The sequence below is a fragment of the Rhinolophus hipposideros genome, assembly GCF_964194185.1.
Source record: "Rhinolophus hipposideros genome assembly, chromosome: 19".
NCBI classification, from domain to species: Eukaryota; Metazoa; Chordata; class Mammalia; order Chiroptera; family Rhinolophidae; genus Rhinolophus; species Rhinolophus hipposideros.
The window spans coordinates 46,122,343-46,141,706 of record NC_138065.1 but is presented as its reverse complement, the minus strand read 5'-3'; the positions used below and the strand labels follow the sequence as shown (position 1 = coordinate 46,141,706).

The 19,364-nt window shown below is 44.0% G+C and overlaps 1 protein-coding gene across 2 annotated transcripts in view; it reads right to left on the bottom strand.

Moving 5' to 3' along the window:
* ASTN1 (astrotactin 1) overlaps positions 1-19,364 on the bottom strand; it is a 288,385-nt gene that overhangs the window by 87,667 nt on the left and 181,354 nt on the right. For both annotated transcript variants that reach the window (XM_081024738.1, XM_081024737.1), the window contains exon 9: positions 5,016-5,090. In XM_081024738.1, coding sequence (XP_080880864.1) covers positions 5,016-5,090 — 75 coding nt within the window. The remainder of the gene's footprint in view (positions 1-5,015; positions 5,091-19,364) is intronic.

Sequence of the window (19,364 nt, the reverse complement as noted above, 5' to 3'; positions counted from 1 at the left end):
GGAGGGAGTGTCTTTGGACCTAGAGGGTAATGTTGTTTTTCTATTTTGGTTTTAAAACGAGAAGTTTTGCATTGATGTACAGCAACAAATCTGTGACCTGCAGCTTATAATTTATGTAATAGATTTTAGGAAACCATTGGCAGTTCTAGCACATTTCTGACAGTGAATTTGTCTTTTGGAAGAGAGACACCCATGTCCATGCATCTCAGTGTTCCCTTCCTCCTTCGCACGCAGTGATATTTGGGAGGGGAAAGCAAACCATATCTTTCTGCCAGTGGAACTGTCTGATGGCACCTCAGCCCCAGACAATGAAGTTCACATCTCCAAAGATGTCACACTTTGTGCCCCACCAGTGCAATCTGACTCTAGTTCCTAAAGCGGCCCTCATTTTCTTTCCTCTTTGCCTTTCCTCCGCATGTTCCTTCTTTCTGAATTTTCTTCCTTTCCTTCTTTGCTGGAGCTCCATTCATTTTAAGACTCAGTTAAGGTCCCACCCCTTCTGGAAAGCCCTCTAGGACCTTTACCCTAAACCCTCAGGCTGAGCAAGGAACTCTCCTCTGGGCCTTTGCACATGGTCCCTGGCTGCCCCTGAGATGATGAATTGTGCCCATCTTCTCAGGTGGCCACTGCCACTCAGAAGAATATGCTCTCTTGGATGGCAGAAGACAGTGCTTTGTCATCTTTGTGTCCAGACTGCCTGGCATGATTTCTGGCCCAAGGAGGTCACTCCATAAATATTTATTGACTGATCAATAAGCCTATTGTTCTTTAGTTTGCAAAGGCTACTGGAGGATATAATCTCAGATTTCAAATTTAAAGGTGGAAGCGGTGATGAAGATCACCCTTTCTTTAGAGCAGGAATTGGGTTAACCTCTGGCTTTCAATAGATGTAACAGTCAAGATGGATCTGAGTTTGGATATTGTAAGGACTTCCAAAGTACACAGCGGCTTCTGAGACGTGACACTGACCCAAATTAACAAGATAAACAGTGTCATCTCCCTTCTCTGGGTGGTCAAAGTGAAACCCTGAGGGGAAAGCCATGGCAGGCGTAGGGTGACACCAATCTTTACTGAGAACTGTCACAGAGGCAGGTGTTCCATGGAGCTGCCTCCTTTATCCTCACCACAGCCCTCTGAGGTTGGTCCTTTGTCCCATTTTACAAATTTATTGACAAATACTTTAAGAATTTAACAACCTCTCTAAAGTCACCTCTCCAGAAGTGGGAACTGGTCTGATCCTCTGGCTCTCACAGCAGCTTTCCAGCCCATGCTGGCTCAGGCCTATGAAATTCTAAAGTTTTCTTTTATCTGCAAAATCTACGAACTCCAAAATCCAAATATAGAACAAACTGTCAGAGAAAAGCTGTGTTCTGAAATCTCATCTGTCCCTCATTCATGCAGATTTGGCAGGAACACCTTCAAAAAGCCACCAAAGAGACGCTGGGTGAACATCTGAAATGTTTGCCCACGTTGGGTCTTTTCTCGTGACAGCTGGTGGCGACCATCATGGCTGATGGCTCAGCTGTGGCCTGAGTCCTGTACATGGCCTCGTTAAACTAGAACTTGAAACTTCCGTTCAGCGGAAAATGCTCTCCAGAGAGCAGTGGGCAGAATGAGCCTGTGCTCTCACTGTGGCCGGGCATAAAGTGGAATGTGGGAAAACGGACAAATCGTTCTTGGCCTGGCAGCTCCACTTTCCCAGAGCTGGCCATTCTACACCCAGAGCAGGGTGTTACTGTTCTCCGGGGTGCAGGTACACACTGGAAGGAAGATCTTTGAGAAGGAAATTTGGTCTGTGGCCATTCCTGCCACCAGATGGTCCAATGGAATGAAGTGATTTGAGCCACAATGGAAAGGACATCCCTGGCACCAGACTGGGTTTGGTGAGAAGAGTCAGTCTTCTCCCCTTGGGCCCTCTGAGTCTAGCTTGGACCTTTCCCAGGTTCTGTGGGATTGCAGATTATCAACGTTAGGGTGAGTATCAGGTGTTTTCCTAATCTGGTTTCCAGTCCTTAGGAATCCCCTGAAATGATTATCTACAGATATCTATTAAAGACTTACCATGTTCAAAATTCTGTGTCAGACAGTACATATTTCAGGCCATATAGAGTACTTCCCTTTCCCTCAAGAAAACAACCATTTCATTGAAGAAACAAACAGGCCAATTAAAACTAAATATGCAATAAAATAATTAACAAATAAATATTACAGTCAGTATGTTATGGAAATCTGGAGGCAGAAACGCCATTGGGGAGTGGGGTAGTGGGTTGGAGAAGCCAGAGCAGTGTGTCTCGATCCTGAGTACAGATCAGAATTATGATGGTGCTTTTAAAGAACACGTAGGCTCTGGTCCCACCTCCCAGAACTTTGGAACGAGTTGGTTAGTGCTGGGTAAGACCACTGGTCATTTTTAAAGCACACTAGGGATTCTCATGGAGGGCCAGGGTTGGAGAACAATTCTTGGAGGAGACCGTAAATTCCTTGAAGTCTGGGGCTATCTCAGACATATTTGTTTGGTCATAACTACAGCATCGAAAATAGTGCCTTGAAATAGTAGGTGTTTGTGGGGACAGAGCCCCAGAGAGCAGTTTCCAGGCTCTGGGCCTCACGTGGAAAGGTGCTGGCTCGGGTAGTGGATGGCCCTCGGCTGTGGCTGGTTGGCCATCAGCTGTGGCCGGTTAGCCAACTGGAGTCGAGTGGAGTCGGTTGGTTGGCAGAAAAGCGGACAGCAGGTCGCACGTCGTGTGAATCCAGCCTCCAGTGAGACTATAGTGGGATGACTCCCCTACCTATGGCTCCGTGGGTGTTCCTTTTTGGCTTCACCACATCCTGTGTTCTTATTTGGGGAGCGGGACCAGAGACCCTGCGTGACTCCCCACACAACAGTGCTCAATAGACATTCGCTTTCACTGAGACTTGGCGTAGACCATGAAAATGGGTAGTATTTATATTAGGAACAAATATGCATTCTTTCTAGAGGAAAGAGTATGGTAGATGTGCAGAGTGAAAACTATTCAAGTTTTGGGGGCAGTGGGTAGATTAGAAGATAGAGCTGACTAAGAATGTAAGATTCTATAGGAGCAGAACAAATGATTGAAAGGGAGGGGTATCTTGGCACTCAACTGTGGAAAGATTTCAATATCAAAGTTTAAATTTTATTCCATAGTCCAGGCAAATGCGCAGTGGCTTGGAATTCTTCAGAACGCTTAATCACTGGTGAGCAGAGTAGCAGATAAATAGTCATTAGCTTCTTGAAGAAATCATAATCACTGACCAGGTCATAGTATTTTCCAGAGTGGCCACTGCCAGTTAGTTTACTCAGATCCCAGAGTGGTTTTGATTAAAGTTCTGAACACCTAAAATCAGAAAATCATGACCCAGTGCTTTCCTCTGAAAGATTCGTTATTGCTATGTTAGGGACCAAAATGATCAATTTCTTATTGGTTAACACACTGGCTCCTGAGACAGTTGATGCATGGGTCAAACCGCATAACTGATCCCCCCTGTAGTACCTGGGTGTCTTATCCAGTTGGCAGCTAATAAACTTGAAAAGAGCGAACGGTGCTTGTGGGGATGGAAACAGTGTTTGCGCACGTTCTGCTCTAACAGAAATCTCATGAAGGCCGTTGGTTTTCAAAGTGTTTCTGACTTTTAGGGGAGAGGGAACTTTTCCATGTTCATCAACCCAACTCCGCAGGGTTCTCCATCTGCCTTATCTTTATCATCCTTTGAAGGCCCTGGCAGGCCAGAAGTTTAAAAAGGTGGGGGAAAGCCACCCAAATTATAAACCCTCATTGGAAAGTTTAAATGCTCAAGTCATAGTCTAAGAAATCGAGCTGACAGCTCTTGTAGCACAAGCCCTCAAAAGCAGCCTGTGATCAGTGTGGTAAACGTGACTCAGCCTGCCCCCCCACCCCACCCCAGGGAGCAGGGAGGAGCAGAAAAAGCTGAAGCAGAGAAGCCACCTCCAGGAGCAAAGGCAAGAGCAAAATTAACACCTCAGCTGGGACTGGCTGACAGGGAGGGTCTGAGGAAGGGCTTTGAAAGGGCAGCAGTGAGATGTAAGACTCAGCACTCTGCTGAATGCAGTGAAAAGGCAGCACGTTTTCCATTTTCCACACTGTCCTTTGCTATCAGATACTCCTGCAGGACTATTTACTTCCTCCACCAGAGGGCACCCTCATAGAGGGAGATGGATTCATGTCCACACTACCAAGGCCAAGCACAGTCTCTGGCACTTAGTAGGTACTTTGCAAATGCATATTAAGTGAAGGATAGATTAACAAAATAAAATGATGGTAAGATCTCAGTTTGGAAATAAACATGCGTTCCAGCTAAGGCCTGGTGTGACTCAAACGTTATGAAAACCCAATAGTTCATGGCTGCCATCCAAATTCTTCCTCTGCTTGTTGGCATTTCTAATATGTGCAATTCTCAGGCATGAAGGTAGAAATTTGGGAGGGACTAGAAACATGAAATCTGATCAGAAGGGTGGTAGATTAAAATAATAATAATAAGGAAGTATTGCTGAGAAAAGGAGGAGGCCGGGTGGGGAGATTCATTTTGAACAATTTAAGACTTGATGAGGAAAGTGCAAATTAGATGCACAATAGAGAGGCAGAAAATGACATTGATTGCCTGCTCTGTGCCAGTTTCTATGCCAGGGGCTCTCCATTATCTCATATATTCCTCAAAACAATAGAGCGAGGCATGGAATGTAGCCCCATTTAACAAATGTGGAAACTGGAGATGCCAAGAGGTTAAGTAAGTTACCAGGGTTCATAGAGCAGACAGGGAAAGAAGCCGGGACCCCAACAGAATCTGTGACCTCACGCTATCCACGGGCATGATGGGAGGCCAAGCGTTTCTTTTGGTTCTTTGTTTTTGTGAGGAGGCAGTAAAACAACTAAACACGTTTGTCACTTTATACTTTACCACTAAGAAAGAAAGTTCCCTGGGAAGTGGGGCTCAGGGCTTGCAGACATACATAAGCAAGTCCCTAGATGACTACTTACCTGAATATTTTATCAGAAGGCTGTTCTCCCAAAACCAGGTCAAAGCCTCGCTGAAATATCGTGTACGGCCAGGGCCTAAAAGGAGAAACATCACTCCATGAAGGTCAGAACAACAAACACTCTCTGAATGCCCACTCTGCACCAGGGACCATGTTGGATTCCGGGGACCCAAAGACAACAAGGACCACATCCCTGTCCTCCAGAATCTCTCTGAGTTTACGCGAGCCCTTGAATGCTGGAAACGGAGCAAAAACAAGATCAATGTCAAAATCGCGGAACCACTAGGAAAGGGGGACTTAATAGACGTGGCAATTGGACCTCACATCACCACAGCTTACAGTCCTTCAGATGTAGATGGAACAGGAACTTCGCTTTGCCTCACTTAAGAGACAGACGAAGCCTCTGGAATCAGACAGTTCAGGTTCGAACCTTGCTCTGCTGTTGAACCAACTGTCAGATTTGGGGCAGACTGTTGGAGTGCAATTTCATCACTTGTAAAAATAGCGTTACTAATAGCTGCCTCACAGATCACTGTGAAGATTAAGCAAAACTTTGCGGCCAACGCCACTGCTCAGACAGTGTCCTCAGCAGGTTCCCTTTCCCTACTTAGAATGACATGAAGATTCTGGGTCTCTGTCTGGTTCTGGGTATTTTCAAACATTTTAATCTCACTCATTATTCAAACAAAAACAATAATTGAAATTGTACTTTAAAAAATAATCCTTGAGATCCTCTTTAGCGAGTATCTTGGTATTGCCACATGTACTAAAAAGCTACAAAACTATTTCTTTCAAATAGTAGTTATCTTTTCATTAACGCAGATGTCCAACCCCCAAATTATTTACTCATTCATGAAAAATTCAGTAAAGCCAACACTAGGTATTTTGCACACCAGCTAAAAGGAGCCCTTTCTCTTATGGAATGTACAGTCTCCATGGATAATCCAATTCTACCAACCCAGGGTTTTACTCCAGACACACCTTTGGTTTTCAAGGACTACAGAAAATCAGCAGAATAAATCAACATAATTATTTGGGCCTAAATCTAATACTAAGCATTAATTGAGTGGTTGTCATTGGGGTTGGGGGGTGTCACCCAACAGGGGGCATTTAGGTAAATTTGGGGCCATTGCTCTTGTACCACACCATGATGACAGGACGTTACTGGCACTTAGAAGGCAGGACTAAGGATGCTAGAACAGAGCAGTGCTCAGGACAGCACTGCACAACCTAAAATTGCCCATGTCCTGCAAACTTTTCAATGTCTGCTTGGACATTTACTTAGGTGAAAACCTGCTTATAATTACCTGAGCCTAGCTGCTAACTCCATGTACAAGAAAGCACAAAGGAGCTTGTACTATCTGAATATATGATGAATTTTCTAGGTGCATAACTATCATATATATTGAGGAAAAATTATGCATTATTACTTAGAAGTTTTACCATTTGTTTATACTTTTGGAAAATCATATTATTTTCTGCAATGCTGTTGATGGTTTTTTAATTACCAATACAGCGTTTGCGTCAGTCTATATTGTTCTTATATAGAGAGGGAGCCCCCCCAAAAATGTATACACATTTTAAGAAAGGAGAACTGTACTAAAATTGTAATACTCAATATATACCGATAACAAAAGATGGATACAAGTCACGTTTGACTTCTGCAATTACAAGGGGTGCTCAAAGTGGTTTCCATAGCGTTTAGACACTTCTGGTGATGGCAAACTACTGCTTGAGCAACGTAAACCAACGTGTCCACTTGTATACATTTTTTTGGCACCCCCAATATATCATGTATCCCATATTACTTCACATATTACATTATGGTGAATATACATTAGGTGTAAATGTCTGTTAACTTATCCTATTTTAATACTACCAGAGTATTTACACATTAAAAAAGTCACTATATCATTATAAATTACTTTCTTATTATTTCTTTTTTAATTACTGCATTATATTTTTAATTATATATTTTTAATTAAGGCATTATATTTATTTTTTGACATTTGGTCCATAGATTTGATTATTTGTGAAGTTCATTTAAGGATTATAAGAGGGGTTGAAAATGTTTGTCAAAAGATAAGGTGTTGGGTCTGCCGAGGTTGAGAACCACCAACTTAACCCAACCAGATAACCAATTAACTACTCCAAGGAGTTGGTAGCTGTAAGGGGAGGCCATTGGGACTACCGGAGGACATGGCTGGGATGGATGCTTTCGTTTTTTATGCTTACTATTTATAAAAACTTTCTTCTTGGAATTCAATTTAGAAACACCCAGAGAAAACTACAATTGGCTCCAAAAAGTACCCAAACACTGTACTATGAATAACCCCTGCATCAAATAAACAGCTGTCCCCCACGTGTTTTTCGTTTGTTTGTTCTGTTCATTGAAGGTGAGCTCACAGAGCAGTATTTGAATCTGATTCTTTTTTCTTTGAACAGTAAGTGGCGGTTTATGGGCAGCTAAAAAAAAGTCATAATTCAAGAAAAAGCCTCGAAACCATGACTTGTCCCATATGATCCTAGACACCTAGAAAGAGCAAACGAAAAAGAAGAGAGACGTGCAATTTTATCCCTCTTTTGGGAAAAAAATCACATTTTATTTACTATCAATTTGATAATTTCAAATAACACCCATTTTGCTTTTGAGTCATCTCTAGTACTCAAAACTGGTATGATGTGTAATTAGAGTTAATTCTTGGCATAGTTCCTAGGTTGTTTGAAAATATATTTTGGAGATCCCAATTTTAGGACTGACGTTGGTTACAATGTGAACAATTAACTGCATAGAGTAATAAATAAACCTATATTCAGGCCATACGTAATGAGTCAATGAGCCCAGAAACATTAAGCACACGAAGCCAAACTGCTAGGAAGGTCAGGTCAAAAAGGCTTCCTGCTCTGGAGGGGCCTGGATATTAAGAAAGGTGACTCAGATTCAAAGGCCACAGGTGTGCAGTGTAGACCCCACCCGATCACATCGAGAGAGAGCAGGGCGCAGTGGTGACGTGGGTTCTACAGCCAGCCTGCCGATTTCACATTCCAGTTCAGCCACCAACCACACTGGGACCACGAGCAAGTCCCTTAGTCATTTGTGCCCCCATTTCTTCATCTGTAAAATGAGGCTGGTGATAATAATCGCATCTACCTGGTAAGGTTGTTATGAAGAGGAACTAGTTAATAAAGTGTTCAGAACAGGGTCTGGCATTTAGTGAGTGACGCGCAAGCATTTGTTAAATAAGGTAAATGTACTAGTTACCTGAATCCAATATAAATACTATAATACACTATAATAAGGAGATCCCACATTTCTATAGAGGAAGACGGGTCTTCCCTAGGGCGCACATACAACGGCAATACTGGGCTTTAACTCAGATTGCACATGTATGTGTGTCGGCTAGAGAGGAGGAATGACAAGTATGGGAAGACCAGAGCCCCACCCGCCAGTCCCAGGCGGCCATCGCTTCACAGGGCAGTACCTGTACAGTAGTGACATTAAATACAGAGAGAGAGGGAAGAACTTGTTGTGAAATGGCAAACGAAGTCGGAGAGTTGTCACTTGCTCCAGCAAAGCTACAAAAGAGAATTTACTCGTTTCCTTCCCACTAGTCACGCATGATCTGCCAGAGACGGGTATTCTTACCTGAATTATTTAGCAGATAGTTATGGAGGGCCTGTTGTTTGTGAATTGAGATACTAGGCAACAGGAGTTGGAGAGTAAAGAGATTCCTGCCCTCTGAGGAACCTACAGTCTTTCTGCAGAAACACACGTCAGTCCAGACCAATAAACAGAATGAGTAAAAGGGAAGAGGGATGGAGTTATAGGAGATAAGGAAAGTGGCAGGGGAGTTCAGTGCACATGAGTGGAGAGGCTACAGGGAACCACACAGGTTGAACACACAGGAAATGGCAGGGACAAAGTGAGGAACAGCTGGACCTAAAAGCACCAACAACACTTTGGAGCCGAGTTACCTGAGACCAGAGGACTGAGAAAAGGATTTTGCATTGGGCCACTGTGTGCATGTCCAAGTAAGAAAACGGAATTGGCCTCAGCAAAAAGGAGGCCCACCGCTGGGTCATATATCCAGGCTTAGACGGAAGTTGCCTTGGGGATGCCCAGAAACAGAATCTAAAGGCCCTTATAATCATCCTTCTCTCTTTGCTCCGTTTCTCATTCCACAGGCTCCCTTCTGTGAAAATGGCTACTGTACACGGCAGAGACATAGCCTCCCGCAGCTGCAGCTCAAGTCTTTACAGGCTCAGAGCACAGTGGAGACACTCCCCCTGCTCCTTAGGAAACAAAAATCCCTGGAAGAACTCTGGGTCAGACGTATAAGCTGGGCCAATCTAAGCAGATGGCAACTCCCATTTGGTTTTCTGGGCTAGTGGGGAGTGGGGGTGGGGTGAATGTCAAACAAAACAGTAATTTCCACCTGAGCTCCTATCTGCTTGGGGTGGCAAAGGTGTTGCCTCTATCAGGAGGAGGTGGCCGTACTCACAGACTGTGCCAATAGGAGTTTTGTGGGAAGAGCACCCATCGATGAATTCAAGGATAGTATCAGGCCAGATGGGGTAAGGCACAAGAGGTTGAACACTGCAATTGGAAAGAAGCTTCAGTCTCTTGACTTCAACCTACCTATGTGGCCTCCAATATTCTCCATCCTGCACTGAGCAATCCTGTCACATCTTGCTGGTTTAGGAAGATTAGCAGAATCAGAAGCCAGAATAAAGTTGGTTTGTTTGTTAATGTCTTCATCCTGACAAATCAAGACCCTGAATTGTCCTCCCAGGTGGGCAGCTACAGATGGCCCTGGTTTGGGGGCATCAGAGGACAGCACAGGAACCAGCGGGGACCCCTTGCCTCAAGCAGGAACAGAATCTGTGCCACAGGGGAGCCCCATTGTAATAAAACACAGCAGCTAGCAGGACACATATGCAAATTGTGCATGCTGAGAAACAATTAGTAATCTTTTCTGCCTTTTCTTTTCTCTCCCTGTCTCACACAATAACCACAGTTTATGAAGTCTTTCCTAAATGCTGGCAATCCCTACGCCTTCAGCTTCTCTCCTCTCCTCTTTCTTGCTCCTCTTCCCCAAGACACATCAGTTGCAGGGTTGTTTCCTTTCGTCTGGGTGTTGGGGCAGGTCTTGACCTGACTTGACTTGACTGGTTACTTGGGAATTTCTTCCACTGTGTAGCCTAGACGCAACTGAGTGATGAAACCCTGAATGGCCAGTCTGAATGGGTGACCCCTTCATACTGGCTCTCCCAGTGCAGAAAGGGACCACTTCTGCTCTGGACCAGAGTCCTTTATATCTTATTTTTGGTTAAGTGTTAGTCCCAGCTTTCCATCTAACTGTGGCACCTGGCAATGGATGTCAGAAGATTTGGTCAGTGTACCTGGTGATGGGCTTCTTTTTGGAGAGCTTACCATGAGGGGGCAGGAGGAGGAATACATGATAGCTAGATGGATAGACAGACAGACAGACAGACAGACAGACAGATAGATAGATAGATAGATAGATAGGTAGATAATAAAATAGGTGGGGACAAGACATTGAGAGAGAATATATGTATGTATGTATGTATGTATGTATGTATGTATGTGTACGGTGTGTATGTACATAGTTCAGTATAGAGAGAATGTTTCAGCTAGAGGCCATGATAAGTAAGGCCCCACCATAATGACATTAAAGAATCTAGGAGCTTCTTCTGAACTTATATTCTTCCACCCGTCGCTTTACAAGGGAACACTTTACACATGATAGTAATTTGCCCCTAGTTACATGAAAGCACATCCTTTGAAGCTTGCCTCTGGCCCACGTTAGGCTAAGTTTCTGGTGGACGCCTGGTGCCCAAAGTTTCCGCCCAGCTCTTCACAAGCTGGGATCCTGGTGTAGGGGATCATACCCATCTGTAATGTGGGAGCTTCTGAGCATATGTTCCTTTTCTTCTCTCGGTAAACGCATTTGCAAGGGGGGGAGCAGTGAAATAAAAAGAGAACAAAGATTCATTTTTTTAAAAATGCGTCTGGAAAAGGGTAGTTTGTAAGATATACAGAAGAAGAAAAGAGGAAAATGGTAAAAATAGCTTCTCTAGCTAAGCAGTTGGCTGAAACATTCCATGACTCAATTTACCCTAATGAGAAGGTGGGGTGATGATTACGTGCCACTGTGTTCCCAATCAGTACCAGTTCTGGGAGGAATAAAGGCTGGGATGACCGACACCGAGATTACCGGGTAAACCTGTGGGTTTACCAGAAGTTAAATAATAAGGGTAACAATACCTCAAGTTTCTATCGGACGCTTTAGGGCCTTGGAACCTTTGCAGATGGTATTTCTTTACCTGGAATTTCTCCTCAATTACTTGGATAAGTTATCTTATTCTCTTAGCCTGGTTTAAAAATTATTTCCCAAACGGACCTTCCCTGGTGCCGCAAGACTCAGTTATATTCCGTGTTCTATGAAGCATCCCACACTCTCCTGTATACAACCTATAACTATCAGTAATGCATTATGTACGTAGTCACATTGTCCCCTTGTCAGATATGAAGACCTCTGTCGTCATCATCACTGCACCCTCATCTCCCAGCGCAGTACCATCACACAGCAAGTGTTCAGTAAAGAAAGCACCAGACTACATCGCAAATGGGGCCGAGGGTCGGACCGACCGGGGCTTGAGTCCTGGATGAGGCAGTCCAGGGCACTGGACAATCTCCGCTAAGCCACTTCATTCTCTCGGCCCCAGTATCTTTACCTACAAAATGTGGATAAAACAATACCTAGACTGGCTAAGTGAGCACGGGCGTACTTAGTACAGTGTCTGCCACACAGCACAAACTCAACAAATGTCGCTATTATTATTCAGTACAATGCACATTCCCACTGGTGACTGGGAAAGGCCTTTCCAGCACGACACTTGAAGAACAAAATCATGATGACTATGGCGTATCTTACAAACGCGCATTATCTTTCACCATGTAAATTTCATGGAAAGAAGAATTAAATATTGATGTGATTTTATTCATTATTTAATGTCTACGAATGGCCAAACAAATTCATTTAGAATTTCTTGGGCAGAAAAACAACGTATTTGTCGGTAACTTGCAAAGCAGCTAGGAGTGTAGGTCCTGGAGCCAGACTGAGTTGTTTTCAACCTGGCTCTCTCACAAAGGAACTCTGTGCCCTTGGACAAGGTCATTAATTCTTGCCATCAGGCTATTCCATCCACTTCCTCTCCTGGCTCCAATCATGCTAACACCATCCTGCCCCCATCACCCCCCCACCCCCCGCATTTCAGAGCCTGGCTCACTGTCCTCATTGACACTTATCCATACTTTGTAGTGACTTCAGTAGCCACTAAGATGATTCTTTCAATTCTCAAACTACTCAGTGCCTTGACTTTTCTCCTCCAATGACCCTGCCTTTCACCCTCACTCCCATGGTCATAGCCTATATTTCCAACATCTGCAACTCCTCCTGGGTCACAGTTGCAAGAATCGCAGATCTGACCATCACCTCCTATCTTCCCAGCTCTCTCCGCCTAATGCCACAACCATTTTCTACCTCCCGAGACTTAAAATCCCTTCATCCAACCACCATTTCACTGACCCTCACCCACCTGGTGTACTCTCTCCCCTCTACTCAGATTAAATTCTACGATGCATTAATAAAATCACACCCTTTCGTATAACCTCCACTCTCTCGCTCCCTCCAAGCATTATCTTGCTTCATCATGCTTGTCTGAAACATTCCAACACTGGTTCAACTCCATCACCCTGTGACTCCATTCCTGCCTTTGTACAAAGGAATGCAGCTGGCAACTACAGTGACTGGTCTCATTTCAAATCCCGTACCACTGACCTCAAGTGAGCTCCAAATACTGCCTAGGGATAACACTACATTTTCCTTGTCTGTTTACTTACTCTTCCAGTTTCTACATCATTATTTCCTATGTCTTCTTTCTCCTCAAACCTTCAACACCGCCTCCCCCATCCTCCCTCAGCTAACAGTCTGCTTCCTGTGCGACTGAGACAACTGGGCAATCGGATGAAAAGCTTTCACCACCACACCCACCCATCTACCTTTCTTTCCCTGTGCCCATTGCTTGGTCCTCCTTCCAGTAATTAGGCACCAACACTTTGTGTTCCTGTCTACAATGCCGCCATCCCAACTTACCCTTTGACATCTATAGGCATCGAGATATAAGCCCTAGATGGAAGTGACACATGCAATCTCCCTTCTGCTACTATGACCTCAAGCAAATAAGAGCTGCGGGGCTCTCAATTTGTTCATCTGTAGAATGAAAATCATGAGACAGCCTATTCCACCCAAACCTTACATTGTTGAACAAAGCGTGTATAAATACATTTCAGATCTTTGATAACCTTCGATTATGCATTTTAATCAACTTTTTTTGTAATTGCATCTTATATTTTGTGTATGTGTGCTTAATAAAAATCATCTCATTTAAAGATAGTGAAAAACTGACACAATTCCTGACTCTCTGGGTCTCAGTTTTCTCATCTATAAAATGGGATAATAATGGCCCAGCAACTGCACAAGATGAAATAATTTAATATCTGCAAATAACTTACAATAACCTTGGGTAGCGTAAGTTCTGAAGAAATGCTACCTGTTATTCCTTACACATTACTTGGAACACTGGTTCTAAACGTTAAAAAAGGGGTATTCCTAAAGAAATTTTAGAAGCACATAAAATGATTTCTAAAATGACAATAATGAACAAGTGTTGCCACTTTTCCCCTAACTTTGGGAGTCAAGGCTACAACTTTGCCTCAAAAAGTGGCAGTAAAGACACACTGTAATAGCAATTTTGTGTGTCAACTTGACTGGGCCATGTGGTGCCCAGATTTTCCTCAAACATTATTCTGGGTGTTCCTATGAGGGTGTTTTGGATGAGATTAACATTTGAATTGGCTGACTGAGTAAAGCAGACTGCCCTCCTCAGTGTGGGTGCAACTCATTCCATCAGCTGAAGGCCTGAAGAGAGTAAGAAAGCAGACTACCCCCTGAGTAAGAGAGAATTCTTTTGCCTAAGGCCCTTCAAACTGAAACATCAGTTTTTTCTGCCTTTGGACTTGAACTGAATCACGGCTTTTCTTGGGTCTAGAGCCTGCCGGCTTTCCAACTGGAATTACATCATCAATTCCCCTGGGTTTCAGGTCTTGGGACTCAGATTAAAATGACACCATTGGCTCCCCTGGGTCCCCAGCTCGCTGACTGCAGATCTTGGGACATATCAGCCTACAGAATCGCACGAGCCAGTTTTGTATAATAAATCTGTCTGTATATTCTATAGCCTCTTGGTCCTGTTCTGTGTAGAATACTGACTAGTACACACACAGACATAAACAAATACAGAACACACATAACCTTTATGTCAACACAAAGCATGTCAGAGAATAAGGGAAGTTAGGGGACATGGGCATGGACCCCAGTTATGCAGGAGCCATCAGTACTTTGACTCCTAACAGCTGCCTTAGGGGAAGAAAGAATACACATCTGCTTCTATAGATTGAGGGTCATCAGAGAAGGCAGCCAGAGCCCGTCTGACCTCCGAAGGGGATAGCTGGCTCAGACACTTGCAGTTCCCCTGTATAGTCTGGGATCAAGGATTACATCCAGCAAATGGAAGAAATCTGGACTGGGTCAGAAAAAGCCGGTAACAGTAGCTACAATTGATTGAATGAACATTTTCCACATGCCAGGCAAGCACTAAGCTCACTGCCATACACGCATCATTTCACAACCCCCTGGAGAGCTATACAGCTATACAGTTATTATCCCCAGGTTGCAAAGGTAAACAAAGGTTCAGCAAGGTTACGTAAATTGTCCAAGGTCACACAGCTAGGAAGGGACAGAGATAAGCATTATCGTGGATTGCATGACCTGTACTTTCTCCCACACTGATCTCCTCTACTCACTATCATGGGCATCGAGCTGGTGGAAGAAATGTACAGACAGCAAGAGGTCTTTAGGCAGGGAAGTTGCCTGGGTATTGGCCTGGCTTGCTCTCCCCTATCCTCTAGGTACAGAGTGGTCAGTGTGGCAGGCGATACCTGCAGTGCACAAGAATTACCTGCTGCCCAACCTGTGTTTGCGTAGGGCAATGATAGCATACCTCATGTGGTTTTAAGGTCACCTCTGTATCTATCTTCCTCTCTAAATGTTCTCTCATTGACTTAGCTACTGAATCTCCCGCATCCCTGCATCTTTCGTAAGTGGCATTTAGCAGAATGGTTCTCTAGCTTTGGGATCCGTCACATTTACCCCACAGCTGTGCATAATGGTTCTCCAACCTTAGTTGCTCTCATTCCACATCTCTAGGGTGGACCATGCATCAGAATTCTTATAAAGTTAGGTGGGTGATTCTAAAGCACACAGTAGCTTGGGATCACCGACCTAACACGTGCCCCCACACACACTCAACCTAGCCAATCTTTATAAATGAGTCTGGCATTCTATGAAATATGATTGCCATAAAAACGTACAGTCTAGCCTAAGAATTCACTAGAAGTCGCTTTTTAAATTTCCAAGTAAGAACGAGAGATGGAGCCTATTGAGTTCCTTCCTATCCCCATTATCGTTAAATTAAGATTCCTAAATCTCATTATAATTATATAAGACGTACATTTGTTTTTTCTTAACTGTCAGTCATTTTGATTTTAGTGGATCAACTTTTCCATTAAAAGAGTATTATACAGATTTGAGATTTTCATACATTCATAAATGCACCCGCAAGTACAAATGTCCCCCCCCCCACACACGCATACAATTCATGTACCTGTACAATGCTACACACTCACTCACATACATCACCACATCTGCAACATTTCCTTTGGAGCCAGGCGGAAGCGGTCAGATGGCTGGTAGGACTCACTATCGCTTTCCTCTTCCTCCTCTCTTAATGTCCTGGCAGCTGCCGTGGCCCCTGAAGGCAATCCTGCAGAACTCAGCCGCAGAGAGCAGGGTCCCCTTCAGATCACCGCTAGTCTGCCAATCATCCTAGGGCTCACATCTTGTGTGTGGGCTCTGGAGTCACACAGATCTCCATTCAAGACCAAGGTCCGGATTCGAGTTCCTTGCCAGCTGTGTGAAACTGACCACACAGTTCATCTTTCTAAGCCTTTCTACCTTTCTCTGTGAAACGGTGATAATAACTGCCTGTTACTTCCAGGACTGTAAGAAGATTAAATGAATGAATAAATACAGTTCCAGTACAATGACTGAAATACAGTTGTCACTTTCTAAATGTTAAGTTTCCTTTCTCCATGTCTCTCTGGACTCTGAATCGAAAGGCTCAGCTGATTTTTACCCTGGGCTAATGCAGTCAGGGTCTCAAGTTCAATCCCCCTGAAAGCTTGTTAGTCTCGCTTACTCCTGCCCATGGGCATAGCCTGAGCTGCTTATCACTGGACACCCATCTTTGCTCACAAATGAACAGGGCATAAGCTCAGTAACGGATCTGTGCAAATCTGTCCCTGTACAAGGAAAACAGCTCAACATCTATTTACTGCTGAGTGGGACCTCCCTGTACAAACAAGGGTATAAACCAAGGGTTTCCCCCTCCTCACCACAGACACATAGATGCAATTCCATCCAGAAGGTAATAGCAAACAGCACTAACACAAGAGAAGAGGAAAAGATAAGAAAGAGGACATGTAGAAGAAGAGATAGCTTCCTACAGTCTATGATTTTACCTTAGGGGAAATTGACAAGGTAAATAAACCAGGGAAGAATCACAAAATCCAGCAAAGACTTGTATTTAGTATAGAGCTTTTACCGTGTTTCCCCAAAAATAAGCCCTAGCATGATTTTCCAGGAGGACATCCCCTTAACATAAGCCCTAATGCGTCTTTTGGAGCAAAAGTTAATATAAGACCCAGTCTTATTTTCCGGGAAACACAGTACCTTTCCCCCAAATCCTTTCCTATTTACTAATTTGTTTCTATTTAACGTGCATTTAGCAACGTTCACTATCTATTCAATCCATCATTCACTTACTCATGTATTTCTTTACTTGAAAAATATTGATTAACCAATTGTCATATAAAATACACTTTGCTAAACGCTGCCAAGGGGCACAGAGTGATTAATACACATTCTCTGCCATCAAGGACTGCAGCCTTGTAGTGAGTCATTCCTCAAGCAGTGATTACACCTTTGATGAGCGAGATACTGTGGAGAACTCTGAGACATACAAGTAAAAGGCTGGGTCCCTGTCTCGGGTCCCTGTCTCTAATGGGAGAGGAATAACAAGCAAACAATCCATGGCATTTGGTTTGTCCGATTTTATGATACCGCAAATAAGAGCCATTATTTATTATGTGTTTACCAGTAGTCAATGAGCCAAGTGCTTTACAGTTATTATTTCACTTAATTCTTATTAAAAAAAAAAAAAACCCTGAGGCACAGGCATGATATTATTCCCATTTACTAGATGGGGAAAGTAAGCCTCAGGAAAGTTAAGCAACATGAGTCAAAGTCTCACAGCTAACACAAGGCAGTGCCAGGGCTCAAGCCCAGCGCTCTCAGACACCAATGCCCTTGCTCTGACCTTGCTGGTTCACCTTTACTATGGTGCCAACGGGGAACAAAGGGGAGTCCCTGAGCTGCACTGGCTGGGAGGGTTAACAAGGTGACACAGGCACGCATGAGAAGGTCGGATTCCAAAGGCTCATTTCTAACTGTAAGCATCCGGCAAGATGTGCAGAAGGGAGCTAGACAAGCAGGGTTGGCAATTAAAAAAGAAGGAAATACAGAGATTGGGAGTGAAAATAGAGGCCATGGGGGTAGAAGACATAGTAATAACAACACGATGGCCATTGATCGATCATTCACTATCATCCCTATTTCATGATAAGATCACTGAGGCTCAGAAAGGTTAAATTGCCAAAATGAAGTGAGATCATTCATTCATTCATCAAATATATATTCAGGAACTGCCATGGGCCAAGCTCTGTGTTCTGGGGAATCAGAGATGAACAAAAGTAAAGATGGAGGTTCCGCTTCATGGAGTTTGTCCTAATGAAAGTATAATCACTGTTGAGGTGAGTGCTCGGAAGAAAGGCTCGTGGACCTTGAGTGGGTACCCATAGAATCAAGGACAGCCTGTCTGAGAAGGCGAGGGTTAAGCTCTAAGTTAGGGGATTATTTCACACACAAATTGGATCATGGCGTCCCTCCTTTAAAGTCCTAACCTGGCCCTCAAGCCCCCCAAGTCCCACCTCGGGATGACCTAGCCCATGCCTACCTTGCCAATGCCATCCATAGCCTCTCTCCCTGCTTATTACGCCAGAGTCATGGTATCTGCCAGTTCCTAGAAAGGGCCGGGCTTTTCCCTCCCTGGGACCATCCGGGACGTGCTAGCCCTGGAAAGCCCTTACTCCCTCCTGATCTGCCTGGTACTGTCTCATCTCACAGTTTCAACTTACACACGGCCGCAGAGGCGGCAGATTTCAAGTTACCCTGCTCCTGCCCGCACTTTCCTCATTCTTGATTAACCCTCCATTTTTCCTCACTGTACTTTGCACAGCCTGTAAGTATTCTGTGATGTGTTTGTTACTCGTTCGTTCTAGTACCTTCCCCTTTGAGGGCAGGAGTCTTGTGAGTCCTTTCCTAACACACAGTACAGCCTTCAAGGAAAAAAAAAACAAAACAAAACTGTTTAACAGATGATTTTGGTGGTTATAAATAAGCAAAAGTGTGTGATATTAAAAAGAACAATTTCTAGATGTGTGTGGTGTTTGTGTGCAAGGAAGAGAAGGAGAGATCACCAAACCATGTTTAAAGCTTCAAGGTAATAACTACAGCACCGGCATCAACCACCTTCGTTAAGAAATTAAGTACCAATAAAAGCAGAGACAAACTCCGTAGATATTTTTCTTACAAAATTTTGGCAGCGGGAGTAAAAGAGAAAACTGATATGGAGAGAGAATCGGGCCAAGGGATCGTGTGACATTTAAATACGTGATCGACGGTGTCTGGGTATAACAGTAGACTCGAGAAACGGCTGGCTGGGGGGCAAGATGCTATAGAAAGTAAGAAGAGTTGGAATGACAAATTAAGATAGAGAATGTAGCTGTGACACTGAGAAGGGCACAGCCATTTCAAAGAGAGAAGTAAGAGAAAGGAGAGACTGAAAGTAAGATGGGAGGAAGGTAGCGAGCCTGTGCTGCATGAATTTGATTTTGCTAACTTAGCTCTGAGGTTATGGGCTGAGAGTGAGGGGCCAGGACAGAAGTGGGTGCTTGAGGAGAGAGAACCGGGTTTTGGCCCATGACAAGACATGGGTAAGAATACCGTGATGCTGCCGGAGTCCCTGG